This window comes from Malus domestica, chromosome 02 (genome assembly GCF_042453785.1).
Source record: "Malus domestica chromosome 02, GDT2T_hap1".
In the NCBI taxonomy this organism is placed as follows: Eukaryota; Viridiplantae; Streptophyta; class Magnoliopsida; order Rosales; family Rosaceae; genus Malus; species Malus domestica.
In genome coordinates, this window is record NC_091662.1 from 9504194 (window position 1) to 9522811 (window position 18618).

General features: G+C 35.7%; 3 protein-coding genes across 3 annotated transcripts; 1 reads left to right on the forward strand and 2 right to left on the reverse strand.

The window, feature by feature from the left end:
• Positions 1-719: 719 nt before the first annotated feature.
• On the reverse strand, positions 720-1597 carry LOC103418256 (small ribosomal subunit protein eS30z/eS30y/eS30x). The gene is made up of 3 exons (XM_008356392.4): positions 1396-1597; positions 1143-1280; positions 720-944 (listed from the first exon to the last, which is right to left on the reverse strand). The coding sequence occupies exons 1-3, from the start codon at positions 1397-1399 to the stop codon at positions 898-900; spliced, it is 189 nt and encodes a 62-aa protein (XP_008354614.1). The 5' UTR covers positions 1400-1597; the 3' UTR covers positions 720-897.
• A 4132-nt stretch (positions 1598-5729) lies between these two features.
• LOC103455789 (lysine histidine transporter-like 8) lies at positions 5730-9025 on the forward strand. Its single transcript, XM_008395382.4, has 5 exons — positions 5730-6404; positions 6587-6723; positions 6833-7260; positions 7930-8061; positions 8253-9025. The coding sequence occupies exons 1-5, from the start codon at positions 5953-5955 to the stop codon at positions 8739-8741; spliced, it is 1638 nt and encodes a 545-aa protein (XP_008393604.1). The 5' UTR covers positions 5730-5952; the 3' UTR covers positions 8742-9025.
• A 1470-nt stretch (positions 9026-10495) lies between these two features.
• On the reverse strand, positions 10496-15767 carry LOC103455778 (protein S-acyltransferase 10-like). Its single transcript, XM_008395371.4, has 11 exons — positions 15358-15767; positions 15042-15156; positions 14510-14584; positions 14180-14251; positions 13890-14027; positions 13616-13649; positions 12806-12915; positions 12273-12359; positions 11983-12066; positions 11573-11638; positions 10496-10964 (listed from the first exon to the last, which is right to left on the reverse strand). Exons 1-11 carry the CDS (start codon positions 15440-15442, stop codon positions 10790-10792), a joined length of 1041 nt encoding a protein of 346 aa, XP_008393593.2. The 5' UTR covers positions 15443-15767; the 3' UTR covers positions 10496-10789.
• Positions 15768-18618: the final 2851 nt, after the last annotated feature.

An 18618-nucleotide genomic window follows, 5' to 3' on the forward strand; every position in this document is an offset into this window, starting at 1 on the left:
TATTGGAATGTTCATTAAGGCGAAAGTGATCGCCGATTTTTCACTATGATGTTTTAGGTCTTTGGAGGACATTTTACAAAAGAATAAATTTGTCAATAAAATTATTATTTTTAAATAGGTGAGAAAATAAGACAATGAAATTGACTTAGTAGCACTCTAAATTATTGAAAGAGTTACATTTAGCCCATTATGTTGAAGATGATACACGAGTATGGCTCATTTAAAAATAATTTTGTCTGGACGGACTATGGACTGGTTTGGTATTGCTGTGCTTTGAAAAAAAACTGCTGTGAGAATAAACGGCTGTGAAATAAATCAGCAGTGTTTGGTAAATTTTTTTGTAAAAGTGCTTTTGGAAAAAAAAAACAGTCTAATAGTAGGTCTTTTCATTAAAGAAACACTTGATTTCAGCTTATCCTCACAGCAGCTTTCAATATAAACTTTTTTTTTTGTTTACCAAACACCTAAAACCCTCACAAGCTTTTTTTCATGGGTGTTTTTTTTAAGCACCTCACTCCCAAAGTCTATGTTTAGCCATTTCCAATTGGAGATGACCTTAATACCCTCCATTTAGACACGTGTATGATTAAACTTGGCTCTAAAACGTCGTTTGCTTGTCCTTTACCATAAATCAAATCGAATTACAATTTATTTGTTTGCGTTTTTATGAAGTTCTAGCTTTGCAGAAATTTACCCGGAAAAGAAAACGCCGAACAGAATCAACAACAAAACGAACAATAATTTGAGAACAACCCAGAAGCAACATCACATCACTGCTGATTCAAATATAAACTCCAACATAATCCAACACTTCCAAATACAACTAAACAAAAATAAAGCCTTTTGTTTCTTAATCTACGAAGACATTGTCATCTTTTCAAAGCTTGGATCTTTGCCCTACTTCTCAGACGAGTTGGGTCCCCTCTTCTTTCCGAAGCCAACCACTGCAACGATCAAACAACACACAGAGTGATTTAATCAAAAATAACGAAACATTGGTTTCTCATCAAACATAAATTCCCAATTGCCCTTTTCATAAAATGGTTTAATTCCACAAAATATGAACTCCACTTGTTATAAAAAAAAATTGATTTCAGGAAGATAATAAAGCTGGAATATTGGAAAGGAAACGGTGGTGTTACCAGCGGTGACGAAACGGCGGTTGTATTGCAGGCGCTTGTGGGCGCGGCCGCGGGGCTTCTTCTTCTTGTCCTGCTTGGCCACTTTGGGAGTTTGGCCTCTCACCTTACCGGCACGAGCCAAAGAACCGTGGACCTTTCCTGAAGATTTCGACAAATATACACATTAATAAACAAAAAAATGGAAGATAAAAAGGTGAAGTAAATGAGACCTAAAGGGTGAGAAACGGGGCCGAAAGAGTTGAACTGAGCTCACCCATGGCTGCAGAGTGGTGTAGCTGCGAAGAAGATCGGGAGGACGGGTAAACGGCGCGGCGGAAAAGAGACGAGTGCTGTGAGTAAGAAGTAGGGTTTTTGGTTGTTGCTTCGTTTTAAAGGATAGATCTTCAGATTTGTTTGTGTTCACCTAGGCCCAGCGCATTTATGCTGGGCTGAAAAGAGTTTATTGAAAAAAGCCCATTTCTTTTAGTTGGCCCTGTCGGACTGTTTCCATCCACCAAATTTAATATTCACGAGAGAACGATTAAATAACGACGATATGTTAACAAATCAATCAACATCAACAATTGGAATTTTAAAAATGACCATTTCGTGAATTTTTCTATACTTTTCCTCCATGCGGTGCGATATTAGAAATTTATGAATGTAACTGTCACACTATCACATATTATTACTAATTCATGTGTTATAAGTGGATGATAGAACTAATATGTCATGGACCTATGATATTAATTACGGATTGACTAAAATGACCAGAAATCAAATCCGAATTGCTAATCTGGCCAAAGTAGTGATTTCAAATCTCTCCCGCATATTTTGGTAATGCGTATGGAGTGCATTTTTAATCTCCTTTAGCTATTGCTGAATACTCTTACTGAAGACAACTCTTTATAATTTTACTTGTTTTCTCTCTTGGAGTGAGGATAGGTAAAGTTAGTTGTTCATGCGGGATGCTCTTTTTCCCTTCGACCGGGATGAAAGCCTCGACAAGGTTTTTATCGAGGCTCATTTAAGCACACTATCTTCTGCTTTGTACTTTTTTTCTTATATCAATAAATATCGTATTTCTCTAAAAAAAAAAAAATTATTGTCCATTTCTTACTTTGTATTTTTTTGTAATGATTTACCTACTCTCCATATCTTGAGACATAAAAATTCATCTCAAAAACACAACAATAGTGCTTTTCCTTAATGTATGTTGCCACTCAATTGTTGAGTTGCTCTTTGAGATTGTCAATAAGTTGCCTGGTCCTTTTGATGGGTCAACAAGTTTGATCACATGGGTCGAAAACAACACATCCTCGTCTAGGATGATAGGATGAAAGTAAGCTTTTCCGACTACTTAATCCCTTATCCATCCAACCAAACCAAATCAAACATGAAACTTTGAGAGGAAGGAAGCGCAAATCGAATTATCTTATCAAAGTAAACTGATCTTGTTGGGTAAACTGATCTTATCCAAGTAAATCGAATTGTCAATGTCAGAACATAAAAGTGTACGTGTGACAAGACGATTTTTACCTCGTTTTTTAACTGTCTTCCACCGATACTTGAGTTGAGTTAATGACTTGAATGTTTTTTCCCGATTTACAATCACGTTCATGAGAAATTCTATCTAGTTCTGATGTCAGATGAGGTAAGATTATAAAGGAGGGAAATGTGAAAACTAATCAAGTATTAACTAATTGAACCAGAAAAGAGACTGAGTAGATACAATTTGGCTTGAAAATAAATGAGAGACTTTTATGCCCGCTAAAAGACGAGAATGATTTGTCGTGGTGGTTACGCATCTTAGGCTAATAATGGGAGAGATGAAGGAAAGTGAAAGAAATCATCACATAATGATATATAAGAAATTCTATCAAGTAATAAGGTATATATCTCTTTTCATTCTTTCATCACGTGATTTAATGTATTAATGTCAAGAAAGTAGGCACTTTATCTTTGATAGTTTCATTTGGAAATCATCAAGCCGTTACATGGGAGATGCAAAATGCCTTAAAATGGGAATTTTACATATTTTCTTTGCCGGAAAATTCTCTAATGGCAGAATGTAAATTATACATTTTCTCCAAAAGATGCAAATAAAAACATAATTTACATCTTTGGGTGATGAGTACCACTACTTAAGAGAGAAAAATTAAATAGTCTCAAATTTACATCCCTATCATTGGAGTAAAACTTTTATTACATTTACCGAAAATATAAAAGGAGTTGTAAGAATATTTTTCATCTCAATTTTTCATCTCAAAATTGCATTTTCCCATTAAATATGCCCTCACACCGGCTAAATTCCACTCCAATGAAATTAGTGTGCAAAGTTGAACTGACATATCGTAAGACCAAGTTACGACTATTTATTTATTTCTTCTTGTTTTTCATTGATGCTATATATTTATGTCAAGGATAATAAATAGAAGAGAAAAACACTTTCCAACTAGACTTGCATGTTAGCTGCATTGTTTTGACTTAGGTGGTAATGATGACCGGTGTACTAATTCTAGAACTTCAAAGGTTTGAATCAAGGGGAAATATGGTCGATGATCTGAACACTACTTTTTTACCTTTACAAATTATGTCGAAAGAGTTTGTGAAGTGCACACTTGATTTAAAATTCAACACTTGCCATTGATAAGTCTCATCGCAGCAGCCATGCATCTTTCTCCTGGGAATATAGTTTGTGTTCAGATGCAATGAGAGATTATGTCACATCCCAGCTCAGGTCCCTATCATATTCCGAGCTCGATTCCTTCTTAGCATGATATTGTCCGTTTTGGGCTCTGACCACGTCCTTACGGTTTTGTTTCTGGGAACTCAGACGATAACTTCCCAGTGGGTCACCCATCATGGGATTGCTCTCGCACGAACTGGCTTAACTTCGAAGTTCCGATGGAACTCGAAGCCAGTGAGCTCCCAAAAAACCTCGTGCTAGGTAGAGATGAGAATATACATATAAGGCTTACAAGATCCTCACCCCTGGGCGATGTGGGATCTTACAGTCCATCCCCCTTAGGGGCCCAACGTCCTCGTCGGCACACATTAGGCCAGAGATTGGCTCTGATATCAAATTGTCACATCCCAGCCCAGTCCCCAACCACATTCCGGGCTCAATTCCGCCGTAGCATGATATTATCCGCTTTGGGCACTGACCACGCCCTCACGGTTTTGTTTCTGGGAACTCACACAAGATTTCCCAGTGGGTCACCCATCATGGGATTGTTCTCATGCAAACTTGCTTAACTTCGGAGTTTCGATGGAACTCAAAGCCAGTGAGTTCCCAAAATGCCTCGTGCTAGGTAGAGATGAGAATATACATATAAGACTTACATGATCCTCATCCTTGGATGGGATCTTAGAGATTAACTATGAGATATTTCTATGCCAATTAATCACGTACTCCCTCAATCCAGTCATATATACCACCATATCATGTTCATAAGATATTTCTGGGATGGAGACATTGAAGCGCTCGTCCATTTTAACCTACTATATTTAGTTATTAATACACTGAATTTGCATATAGGTGTCTCCCTAACCGGAACTTCAAGATAAACATAAAACGAAATTCTATAGAATCTACTAAACCTCAAACCCCAAAACCTTGGAAAACAAATTTTTTGTGTTAATTTTGACCTCACATGAATAGGGATTGAAATCATTTTTATTCTTCAGTTCCTTACATTTACTAAAAAGTTATTTCACTATTTAATCTTCCTTTATATTTACTAACACATGAAATCAAACCAACTATAGAGGGGCTATAGCTAGTTGATCCCATTTGATTTCCTTACTTCCTCAAATTCTAACTTCTCTCTCATTTCTATTAAGCAAACATGTCTTACGAATTCAGCCAATCAAAACATAACATGATAATTTAATCTGCACAAGGTCCATGTATGTCAACAAGAAAAAAACAATCATGCATGCACATTCCGTTTTGGAGTAACTTATGCCAAACATATGTTGGCATCATCATATAGCATTTTAAAATAACATTAGAGGCCATTTTCAATTGAGTCGCTCTAGTAATGAAACTAAAGGGATCTCTAATCGCTGATGACTATTTAAGCCAACATAGTGACCAGCAGGAGACTGTCTTTGTTTTTAGCTTCATGTTTTGGGAGGAGGGAAAGGAGGGGGGGAAGGGGGGAGGGGGGGAAGGGGGGGGGGGGTGTCTAAGAAAGTCCAAATCCACGATTCCAAAAGAACACTAATATTGACCAATGTGTTTATCTTTGAAACCACTTGCATTCCCCTTTCTGTTTTTCTAAATTCTTAATTTTCCTTTTCGAAAATATCCGCATGCTAAAATGGAACAAATAATATTATAAAAGACCCTAAGTTCTCTACAAATTAAAAATAATAGCCCTTTTGGCCTCTTTCCCACTATTTCCTTAGGAGGAATACGTTGACCAAGTCATACTCCCATGCTGTAAAATTAACATGGAGCTCCAAATCCTACGTGTATGTCAAACAATTAAAATGCATAAAGCAAGAAAAATAAGCAGCCAATATTGCCCCGTCAAACAATTGCTTTAATTATTTTCCAACTAACTCACATTCTTAAGGTCATACAAAGCTGTCTAAAACGAACCAAAGTCTACAGACTCCACAGCAGTTTCACAAACAAGACCCACCGGCTCTTTCCTCGTACGTACCCACTTCAATCTTTCACACTATTTGCATAACTTTCCCTCCCATATATCCCTATATATATATATTTTTCTATCTACGTTTTCTCTCCAAGCCACGGAGGGAGCTAAATAGAGTGCAAGGAGAAAGAAAAATATAGGGGAAAACAAAATATAAAAAAATGAGTAGAGAAGCAAACGAGATTAGCTCAGCTCCTATAACACCGAGGCCGGAAGCTGGGGCTCCAAAGCCACCGGTGGCACCACAGCCTGCGGTGTCTTGCCCGCCTTCGCAGTACAACTCACCGTCTTTGTCTAGGTCACCGCTTCTTGATGGAGTCTCAGATCAACCAGCTGCGGGAGGAGCCGTTGTGCCGGCCAGCAAGACCCCCAAGGGCTCAAGAACCCCAGCTGGTATAAGGACTCCAAGGAGGTCTTTGACTCCATTCATGACTCCCATTGGTAGCCCTGTCAGGAAGGCTTTAAAGATGACTAGGCTTGATCCTCAGGATGCTTGGCTTCCCATCACTGAGTCTAGAAATGGCAACCAGTACTATGCTGCCTTCCACACTCTTTGTTCTGGGATTGGTATCCAAGCTTTGGTGCTTCCTGTTGCTTTCACAATTCTTGGCTGGTAAGCCTCTCCAAAAACCCAAAATTAGTATTCGTTTTGCAAACTTCTGTTGTTGTCAAATTGTCAATCTAGACTCTTATGTAATTGGCAATGTAACATGTCAAACTGTCTTTTCCGGAGCTATTAATTTTCCGATTATGGTTTCTCATAGTTTTTTTTCCCTCTTTGTGATTGATTTGCAGGTCTTGGGGTATAATATGTTTGACTCTAGCATTCATATGGCAAAGTTACACCCTATGGATACTGGTTCATCTCCACGAGAATGTAGAAACTGGAGTACGTTACAGCAGATACATGCAGCTCTTTAGTCTCACCTATGGTACGATTCCAATCAAACTTTATAAGATTTCCCCCAAGTCCATCAACGTTTTTCAAATTCAACTTTCTGCACCATTAGAGTGACTGATTATTTATACAAAATGTTGCAGGTGACAAAATTGCAAATTGGCTAGGGATGTTTCCGATCATGTATCTATCTGGAGGCACCTGCGTGGCCTTGATAGTGATTGGTGGAGGCACTTCCAAGCTCTTCTTCCAAACTTTATGTGGGGCCGCATGCACTTCTAAGCCATTGACAACAGTTGAATGGTTCTTGGTGTTCACATGTGCTGCTGTGCTGCTATCTCTCCTGCCAAACTTGAACTCCATAGCTGGAGTTTCACTGATTGGAGCTATCACTGCGGTTGGGTACTGCACAGCGATTTGGGTGGTTTCTGTATCAGAAGGCAGGCTTCCTGGAGTTTCATATGATCCCATTAGAGCTCCGAATGATGTGGATGGGGTGTTTAGTGTGCTCAATGCCCTTGGGATCATTGCTTTTGCCTTCAGAGGTCACAATCTTATCCTTGAGATTCAGGTAATTGATCATTTTCATCTTAATTATTCACTAAATTTTAATTGAATTATTTTTATAGATTAATTTGAGTTGGTGCTTTCAACTCCCAATGCTTTGGCCAGTGAGAACCTGCAAAATTGGTCAAAGCATATATTTTTTAGGGTTTTTGAAGTCAGAGATTGATGCCTAACTAATTAAATTATTAAATGTGCACTACAAGTCTATGCATGTTATTGCTTTTACACATAGAAATTGACAGTTTTGACCAACTTGAACATCTTCATATGAATAAGAATCCAACTGTCAATGAAAAAAAAATTTGAGAGAATGCTTAGACGCATGCAGATGTAGTACAACTGTTCTAACAATTGGAATAGTTTTAATTTTCCCAGTTGAATATTTAATTAAAACCAACCATGACCAATCATGAATCTTTATCTTTATATAATTAAAATTGTGCAAATTCATGCTTTAAATTTTTTTTTTTAAAGGCTTGATCTTTAAGGATTCTTTTGCCTTTACAATAATAGTTTGTGCATCAAATCAAAAAGTAAAATTTAAATAAAAGTGTGGGGGTCCTCAACTCTTAACTTATCATGATCATCCCCATCACCTAGGTTGAATAACATTAAGTTGGAATTATTCAAATCATAGAATTAGCTTTCTGAATTCAATGTTTTTGTGTTGCAGGCCACCATGCCTTCCAGTGAGAAACATCCCTCACATGTGCCCATGTGGAGAGGAGTGAAGGTGTCCTATTCAATCATTGCTGCATGCTTGTTTCCCCTTGCAATTGGAGGCTACTGGGCTTATGGTCACTTGGTAAGCACCTTAATCCTCAGTTCTTTCCTGCACAGGACATCCGTTCTTTATCAAAGAACAGACATTCAGACATATCCTTTCTTTCGGACGTCCTGCACATGAAAATTATGCCTTGATCATAATCAACAAATGTTTAAACACGAACTATAGACTTAAGATTTTAATATTTTGTTTTGCTCTTTTTTTGACAGATACCAGCAAATGGAGGAATGCTTCCAGCTGTGTTCCAGTTCCATTCAAGAGATGTGTCACAATCCGTACTAGCGTTCATAAGCTTGTTTGTGGTGATAAATGCACTGTGCTCGTTCCAAATCTACGGCATGCCAATGTTTGACCACATGGAGTCCCAATACACAAGCAGAAAGAAAGCTCCACTTCCATGGTGGCTGAGGTGCATTTCTAGGGCAATGTTTGGGTTCGGTGTCTTCTTCGTCGCCGTGGCAATTCCATTTTTGGGAAGTGTGGCTGGTTTGGTTGGAGGCATATCACTGCCTGTGACTTTGGCATATCCTTGTTTCATGTGGATCAAGATTAACAAGCCTAAGAAGTATAGTCCTATGTGGTGGCTAAATTGGTCTCTTGGGATTTTGGGGATCGCTTTGAGTTTGGTTTTGATTGCAGCTGGAATATATGTTGTGATTCAAACTGGGATTAAAGTCCAATTCTTCAAGCCTCACTAATAAGGCAAAACTTATTACCAACAAAAGGAGGATTTGAGGGGAGGATTTGAAGGGGGGATTTGTGAAGAGTAAAACAAAAGGGTGGATTTACACATTAATTTGTTTTATTGCTTTGTGAAAGAAAAAAAATATTCACAGATGTAGTTTGCCGTTGAGTATCAAGGGGAAGATCACCCAATTATATATTTTTGGTTTTTTTTGGGCATGGAAATGTTGTAATTGATATTATAGAATCTTTAGGTGTGTGTAATACTCAAGTAAATTCTAAAGATTGGATTTCTCTCTTTCTTAATTTTTTTAATTTAGAAGCAGGATAAATAAAAATGATCTCTGAGATTACATAATTCCTCACTTCAATGTTTGATAATGAAAATCGATAGAAGTAGTCCTGAGATTGGCATAACCTCATTTTGGTTCTTCTAGAAAAAATTTATCAATGTCCTCATTAAATGGAGAGGTTGGTTTGACAAAAATACCCTTAATGTGTCGCTCACCTGACAAGTTAACGAGGATATTGACAAATTTTTCACGAAATGACCAAAATAATTTAAGGTGGACAAACTCAAAGACGGCTTCTATCGATTTTCATTATTAGAGATCAAAGTGAAGAGATACTAATTTCAGAGACCATTTTCACTAATAACCCTTTGAAAACACAAGTTTACATCAACTATGGATCACTATACTGGTCTATTGTGACCCTATACTGGTCTATTGTGGACCATGCTAGTTTTATTATTATTAAATTACACCGCTCAGCTCTTTACATACAAGAAGTTGTTCCTCCTTAACTACAAATCAGTATAAAATATTTAACTAGAACCGTTAAATTTTAAGAGGTTAAAAGTCTTTGGACCAACGTTTTTCTTGCCTACCTATCCAATCATTCGTTCAATATCAACTTTACTGTCTCAAAGTGCCTCATAGCTGACTTCCAACTCCGGTCCTAAACATCTACCCAAAAAGCAGGCTCATGAAACTCAAACATGGCTGCAGAGTCACAAGGCCAACAACTGCAACTTTTCAGCATGCCATATATAGCAGTTTATTCAACTGAGATCAGCTTATTCGTCTCAGAAGGTGGCTTAAAGTCAATGCTTTCAATGCTTTCCTGTGATGAACATTGACTGGCCGTTCAACCAGTGTGGACGCATAGAAACTACGCAACTACTTGGAAAACGATCCATAGGGAAATGTTAGGTGGATTTAAGTATAGTTTTCAAACCAACCAATAGTTCAAAGCAAACTGTAGGTGGATTTAAGTGTAGTTTTCAAAGAACGAGAAAATATTTAATAGGACTGTCTAATTAGAGCGATTCTCACCTGGATGATACTGTGCGGGGTGGACTGGAATAAAAAATCAATGAGTTCCACACTTGGGTAAAATGTGCTATGCGAATGACATAATCAAGAGACTCGACGCCAGTTTTTCTCCTTAACAACGCTCTGACTTTTGATGATTGTTATTGCAGACACACCGGAAAATGCGCGTGGAAACCTAGTTTGCTAGTTAATACACAAGTCATTTCTTCTTGCTCACAAATCGTAATTTGACATGTGTACAAAACAATTCTTTTGTTAGTTCAATGAGCTGCGTTTTCATGTTCGTCAAACTACGATTTGTAAATAAGAAATGACTCGTTTCATCATTTAGATGTAACATATTACACAAACTACATTTAAAAACTTTTGAACTACGTTCGAACGATATGAAAATATTGCAGGGCTGCTGTAGGAGAGAATGAATTCGGTAATTTATGGGAAGAGTTCAGCTGCGTATATAAACTGGCACAAATAATTCGGAATCTCTTATCCAGCAAAAAACAATACGATCAAAACCGACTTCATAACAAGCCTAAAGATCTAGCCTAAAATAAAGTACAAACTATAGACCCTGAAACGGTTCCGACTTAACCATCTCCAGTCACCATATTTTGGAGCTATCTAAACAAAATACATGCGCCGATGCGCAGATATGGCCCTGGTTGGTGCTACCTATAAATTTAAGGGGAAACGAATGACAAATTAATGATACAAACCTCACAATGTCAGCAACAACGACAGGTTACAACATCACAACAGGTGTAAGGTCTAGACTTTTCTTCAAGTTGCTGTGCTGTTGGTAATGGTTCCATTCTGTAATTACTGCTTCGAATGCAGCAAAACTCGTATAAATTTCTGCATGCTCCTTTACTGAAAGGATAAACTCTCTCGGGTACTCCTCTGTCAATCAAAACAAAGGTAAAACGAACTGAGAATCTAAGAGCATAACAGTCAACTAGTTTAATTCACATCTCATCACAATGTTCCTAGCCTAGTGTACGCAAGTAACCATTCTCCTATGTTTGGATAATGGATTTGCAAGTACCACGGGATTCAGGCTAAATTAGTCAGAAACTACAGAACTTCAGACAGAGGGATTTGAAATGCACTACACAATCAACATACGATTTACAAATGACTTGAATGCTAATCCCTCTCAACGCATTGTATCTAATCATCGCAAATCCCTCCCTCTCATCTTTCGTAGTTCATTACTAACTAATTTATAACAATTTGAAACACAATGATAGTTAGGGCTCTGTAGAAACACCTTGTATAGTCATTCTTCTTCTTTCATCACGCAACTTGTTCATGCATTTAAAATTTTAAACCACAAAGTAGCTATGTATAAACATATCTAACCATATTTATATTTTTCACATATATTTTCTTTAATAATCAAATACTAAAATATATAATATGATGCTATATATTTTTAACATACTATGACTAGTTATCTATAGCAGATAATATTAAACAGTAGAAAAAAAAAAAAAAAAAAAACTAACCTTAAATATGGGATGCGCCTTCGTCTTACAAGCTCATAAGTAGTCTGATTGGTCAGAACTAGATAACTGCAGCAAAAGAAAAAATGAAAATGAACGTTCAACTGACACACTTCAGTTATGTTTTTAAGGTAAATGACTTTTATAATGATAGTGCTCAGTTAGATAGAACGAAGCAGGGGTGGGGGAGCAGGAAGAGACATAAAATCAGATCTCCCAATTCTTTAAAAAAAAAATTTACAATAACACGACTACTGCCAGCATGATAACACAAACAGATGGCGAAGTTATCTGTGAAAGCATTAAAATTAGGTACTTCTACCACAGTGAAATTATAAACATGTTGTCATAGCATGGAAAGAAATGCCTTGCATCTAAGAAACCGGAAGCTGATGTCAAACATAAAACTTTACCTATGAAATATCAGCAGGAGCAGCAGAAAGATCATGATAATTGACAAAATAACCAGCAGCAATATCACAATTGCATCCTTCCACCTGACAATTATACATTCGGAATCCAAGTTATAATGGACACTGATTACAACAGAAAAGAAAACCCAAAATGGGCAAATAAACTTCATCACAAAACCATTAGGACTATAGTATTATATAACAAAATATAATGACATTACTATAACAATGTTAAGAGTAGAACCTAAATTGTTCCAACGAAATAAGAACCTCAAACAAAAATATCATACCAAGCGACTGATATATTAGCCTTCAGGTATGTGATGTATAGGACGGCGGTCCACAGGCACAGTGCTGTCTCTTCACAAATGTACCACCTACAACATTAGCCCAAAAGACAGAAGCTCTTGAACAGGGCTTTTTACATACAGACTAAAATATACTGATTGCCAATCCTAGTATAAGCAACAAGACTATACAGTTTCGTAAAGTTTTTGAACCATTGACAAGAAGAATAGTTTAACCATAATTAGAATATAATTCTTTTAAGGTGAATCCAATTCAAAATAACACATTAACATGACTCGGTTATGATATAATATTACTTTTTTAGTTGCAAACCCGATAAGCATACTTTGGAGAAAGCTACGATTCATAATAACATTATAAGAAAATGTGCAATTCTAAATTCAACAACTGGTACGTCTTAGCTTATCACACAACAAACAGAACATGGAATACCTTCTGTCTAATAGTCATAGACAAACTTTAAAGATGCAAATTAATTATACCCAACTTTATGTTGGTACAAAATCACACTTACCAAAATTTACAATGATTACCCACACCAATGCATGTTCCGAGCCAAACACAATGATGATCGAACTGAAGAACACATTTGTTACAATCATGACAGTGCTTTGATCTCGGGGGCTGCATACAATTCAAAAGAAAATATAAATTTGCATTATAGGTAAGTAAGAAATCAACAGAGTAACAGCAACAAGATACACGATAGGTTCATTTCCCGGTAAATTTATGCATGGGCGATTTTATACACTAAGAATCGTGAAGCATAACCTGAAAAATAGGGGGAGTGGACATCTAGAAGATTGTGGCTAGAATCTTGTTTAGCAAGCACCATATAAATTTGAATGCTCTAAGGTCTCTTCTGAGGAAATTCATTTGTCCCAACGCCCAAGGTCCTAATGTGAATCAGATGAAGTTTTTCAAGAACCTTGTTTGATGAGAAAGGTGGGAAATTGTGGTGTTAATGACATGTGAGGAGTCTACAGAATCTTTCTCTAGTTTTCACTTTAGGATGGAAGATTGTGAGGAATTCACCTAGTCTATCAATAAAGGCATTTAAGTGCAGAGGTTTCCAGGCCGAGGTGCTTAACTAGAACTATCTACTCAGTCACTCTTAAAACACTGAAAGTACAGAAGCAACTATAATAGGAGAAATCTTTTATTATTGTTCGCCTCTTTCCTAAGATGGACATCTTCTTCATGTTTCCTTGTGAATATTCCATCCTTTATAAAGTTTTGTTCCTTATTCAAAATATGTTGGCAAGAGATATAAACAACCATAAGTATCATACAAGATGAATATGTAAAATTGAGAGGGTACTACCTGCTCAACATTACAGTACGAGCAAGTCAAACTTCTGCAATAACCAAAAGGAGGCAGTCAGCAAATATATATATGTGAAATACCACGACTTATCTAGCTCTTTTACTCATCTTTTTCATTCAATCTTGTATTTAAAAGGAATTGGTTGCCTTAACACAAGTTTAACTCCATTTCCCCTACCTATTTTATGTTGAAACAAACACAGTTAAGATTTAAGATGAAACACACGGAATAATGTGTAAACACCAAATCATCACTTTGAAATGTTGCATACCTAACAGACGTTCCAGGTGGATACAAGTCCATCACAAGTTTGGTCCAAGATGTTGCATTATTTCCCAGAAGACTTCTTCCCAACTGATTCCGTTCCACTGTCACAACCACACTGCCAATTTTGCTTGGAGCAGGCTGTCTTTGCTTAAACGTTACAGCAAGATGACATCAGAGAATTAGTTCACCTCGGAATTGTAAGATCTATGCCTATAACCTTTATCATATGAACAAAGAAATAAAATTAAAAAACAAAAACAAAAACAAAAGGAACTGAAGGAAAGCAACGCTTACTTTGAGATTCCTGATGCTTTTCTGAATATTGTATTTGACTCATTGACAGTCCTCATTGCATCCACGACAAAGCTAAAAGGTAAACACAAAAAATCAATAAGTCAAAGGTAGCTGGAATTGTAATTCAAGCATCAACAACAACATCAAAGCCTTATCCCACTAAGTAGGGCCTGCTGTATGAATCCTAGAACGCCACTGCGCTCAGTTTTGCAAAATTCAAGCATCAAGTTTTAAAGAAATCACAATGACTTGAAATCAGATCACAAGCATCAAACTTGCAAATCATATTTAAACAAATATAATTTGAAGGCAAAATAGATTGGCATTTACCCAGGAGAAGAACCGGAGGTAACAAAGTATTGAATCAATGTCACAACATAGAGAGTCAAATATATAGCAGTATACCTGAAAAGGAGCAAAAAAAAGACAAAGTAAGGAGTAGGGTTAGGGGTAAGCAAGAAATAGATCACTTCAATAGTGTGACTCCGTCATTTGTGCCCATATATAAGATCACTGATCCTGACATTCCATAAGTCTCACCACTAGTTCAGAGTTCAGACAGAATGTGATAAGTCACTTGTAAAGCTTCGCCCCCAATGCAAATGCACACGTTACTTAACAATAGGCACCGCCTTATCAATTGACACCCATCCTTGCATACGTATCGAGGTTCAATTCACTTCGTGATCTTAAACTGAAACTTGACATTATGCAACTACAACACTACAAACGGCCTATATATTTAAAAGTTCTAAAGTAACCCGTTTGCGCAAACGAGCTAAAACTCTTGTTAATCAATATGTATTAGGATTTTGACCACAAATGAAATGCAATTAATAAAAGTACAGAAGCATTAGCATACCATGGTTCCTTTTTAGTTTTCTCAATCAAACCTCCATCAAACAGAAAAATCAAGCCGGGGTATATTAGATGTAGCATCACCAATGCAACTTTTAATCCCAAAGCAGACCTCCGAGCTGAAATTCAAGTACCCAAAACATAAAAACACAATCTTTTTGCATCAACTAAAAGTCAAGCTCTAAAAAATAATAAAAAGGTAAAATCCTGGACTCAATTGAGATTACAAAACTAAGTAGCTGAACCGAAACAGTCAGATTTTGTCTTCTACTCCGATTTTTCAGAAAATAAATTACAAATTTGAAGGAAAAAAAACTCACCGGGATCGGCGAGACAGGGAAGCAAGCGGGAGCATCGCTCAAATGGTCGACACAACGAGTCCCGGCAGATGTTCACGCTCGTCATCGGACGAAATTGAAAGAGAAAATAAGGAACTGGTTACATCAGTATTCTGCAAAACTGGGGTTTCCGGGAAAATGCGTTCCTTCGCTCCAAAAATTGAACCTTCTCGGGAAAGTGATGGAATTTGGGAAACCCAAGTGGTTAAACTGGAAGAGCAACGGACCTGCGAAGAGGGTTTGGATTTGGGTAGAAGATTGAGCTTTTTTGTTAGAGAAACTGGAAATTGAATAGGTACGCCGTGGGCCTTTGTTCTTAACTTCTTATGTCTAACACTTCGATTTGTCATGTGTGCGTGTTTGCACATACCACCCTCGTTTAAGGTTTTTCAACCCCTATTTACATTTCACTTTATTAATTAGATTTGATTGTTAATCATTATTTAGATTAGATTGATAATTATTTTCTGATTTGATCCAATAAAAATGTCAGTTCTTGTTTTTTCAAATTTAATAAAAAAATAAATAATTGTCTGGTAAAACAATAAAAAAATGTGTTAAAATATAACTGGTTAAAATAAAAAATGAATACTTACCGGTAAGTAATCAAATATTATCGAAAGTAAACTTTTTCATTTATGAGAACGATAAAATAAATTGCTGTGATTTACTAATGCAACACAAATAGGTTTCATGTGGTTTAGTATTTCAAATTTGTTATGTGAACAAGAATTCTTTTATGTGTTGCTGGTTTACTCAAATTTTTATATGACCGACTAGTCGTTTTTTTATTTTTTGATCTCATTCTCAACATGTTATTTTTTATCTCTTTCTCAACAAGTTAACTTTTCTTATTGTATAGAAAAACTCTAATACCTTCTGTTTTATGTTTTAACCCTTGGATTTTGAGCTTTTGAGCAACTAAAATGATAAAAAAACTACATTGTTAGTGAACCGAAAGAACAGGTCGGACAATACCTTAGCATTCGCATCATACGTTAATGTTTGGGTAACATAAACACTACCTACGGAAAATTCAATTTAGTTTACCCCCAAGTAAATTTCTTTTGTATTCAAATTCAATTGACATGCTCATAAAATTGGATATCATGAATCAAACTTTTGGACTACACATGGCAATGACATTGCCTTAGGATTTACACTCTTTTACCAAAAATAAGTGTTCACACTTGAGAATGTGAAGCATTATGGTTGTAATATTTTTTTTTATTTAAGAAATGATATTATCTACACTAAAGATATAAGGGATAGGTTTAGCCTCATAATAAATTAACAATAATATGGTTCAAAATTATTTTTGACGAGAATCGAACCAAAATGAAGAGATGTACTCTCAGACTGTAATACTAAACAACATTATGGTTGTAATATTTAATTGAAAGAAATCCAAATGAAACTTTAAGTGAAGTTTTAATTATATGATTGTGTTAAGCTCATGGTTTTGTGTTTAAGCGTGTAAAAATGAACATGAAATTTAAAAACTCCCAAATAAAGAGGTGTGTCATTAGAGGAGCCCGCAGAACCTTTTTTTTTTTTTTTTGGAAAACGCCCACAGAACGTTTGGTGGTGTCCGTGTTCGACCGAAACAAGTTAGATATGTCAGGCCCTACTAATCCCCTTAACATACAAATAGCCTTTATGCACGCATATGAAGAAGATATTTTTTAAATCAAGGTGTATTACGTACGATTTACATGTTTTAAATATATTTATATACGTAAATTGACAAAAAGAAGTTAAATATTTGAAGTAAATAAATAATCTTAAATCATGCTAGAAAAAGCTCCTCACAAACCAATCAAAATAGCTGAATTCACATAATAAAATCGGTTTTTTAATTTTCATCCATATTCTATTGAATTTACATTAAGAATATAGAAAATAATATTTAATAACAACTTATTAAATCACATTATTGCTAGCCTATTGTGAGGCTAAGCCCACCCTCTCCCCTTAGTGTAGATAATATCATTTATAAAAATAAAATAAAAAACAATCATTTGACAACTAGTTTAATCATATTATTATGCGCGTGCGATTGACATTTTTTATAACCGGCATTACACACCTCTTAAGATATTTTGAACATGTTTAAAAATAGAGAAAATAATATTTAATGAAAAACTACCGAATCACATTATTACTAGCCTATTGTGAGGTAGTAATTAAAAAAATTGTACAAAAAGAATTAATTATTAGAAAAACACAGTTAAAATGATGAAAATACCCTTGCATGATTTGGTGCATTATTTTGAGTTGCTTTTGAAATTTTTTGTTTTGTGGATATTTTTGTCCAAAATTTTTTGGTGAAGCTTGTGATTCCAAAACGGGTTGTTGGTTTTATATATAAGGATACAATAACATAAAACCTAATTTCAATCCCCCACCTAACTAAACAAACAGTTGTAGGGAGCACCAATCATTCAATTGCAAGTTGCAACCTCTTAAGACTACTCAAAGATGAGTACGAATAGTGTATATAATATCGTTTGTTAAAAAAAAAAATCGTATTCAAATTTCAAAGTTTTGTGTTTACCATTAGAACTATTCATATTATGAATCACTCTATAAAGATAATCCATGCAAACAATAAATTAAAACTAAGGTAGTTTAGTCAATTTACTGTAGCAAATACATAGACAATTCGTAATGCTTTTACCAATTTTGTTAATCTATTTTTATATAGTTCAACGACTAAACTACCTTAGTTTTAATTGGTTTTTTGTAAAGACGATATTTATAGAGTGACTTATAATATGAACGATTTTAATAAAAAAAATACAAAGTTCTATAAATCGCCAACGAACAGTTTTGAATAGGACCTATTACTCATCATTAGCAGCCAAATATTATTCGCAATCTTTGTTCTCATAACATGCCATCAAATTAACCATATATGTATTCTTTAAGAAACATTAATTCTAAAAATGTGTAGCTAGAGAACTCTATTGGTTTTTGGATTGCCAATCTGCCCCACAAAACAAAAACAAACATCTCACCATAATAAAAGGGTGTTGTACGTTTTTTGGTAAGAAAAAGGATGGTGTTACCAACATTTTAAAATGTCAGCTTGCATTTTTAGAATACTTATAAGTTATAACATCTTCCCTCTCTTCTCTGGTGTCAAGAAAGTGAACCAGAAGGTAGGCAGCTCCAGAATCACTGTGCTAGTTGTTGATCTTTGGTTGATCAATGTTATCATCATGATATCGTTTCTCATCG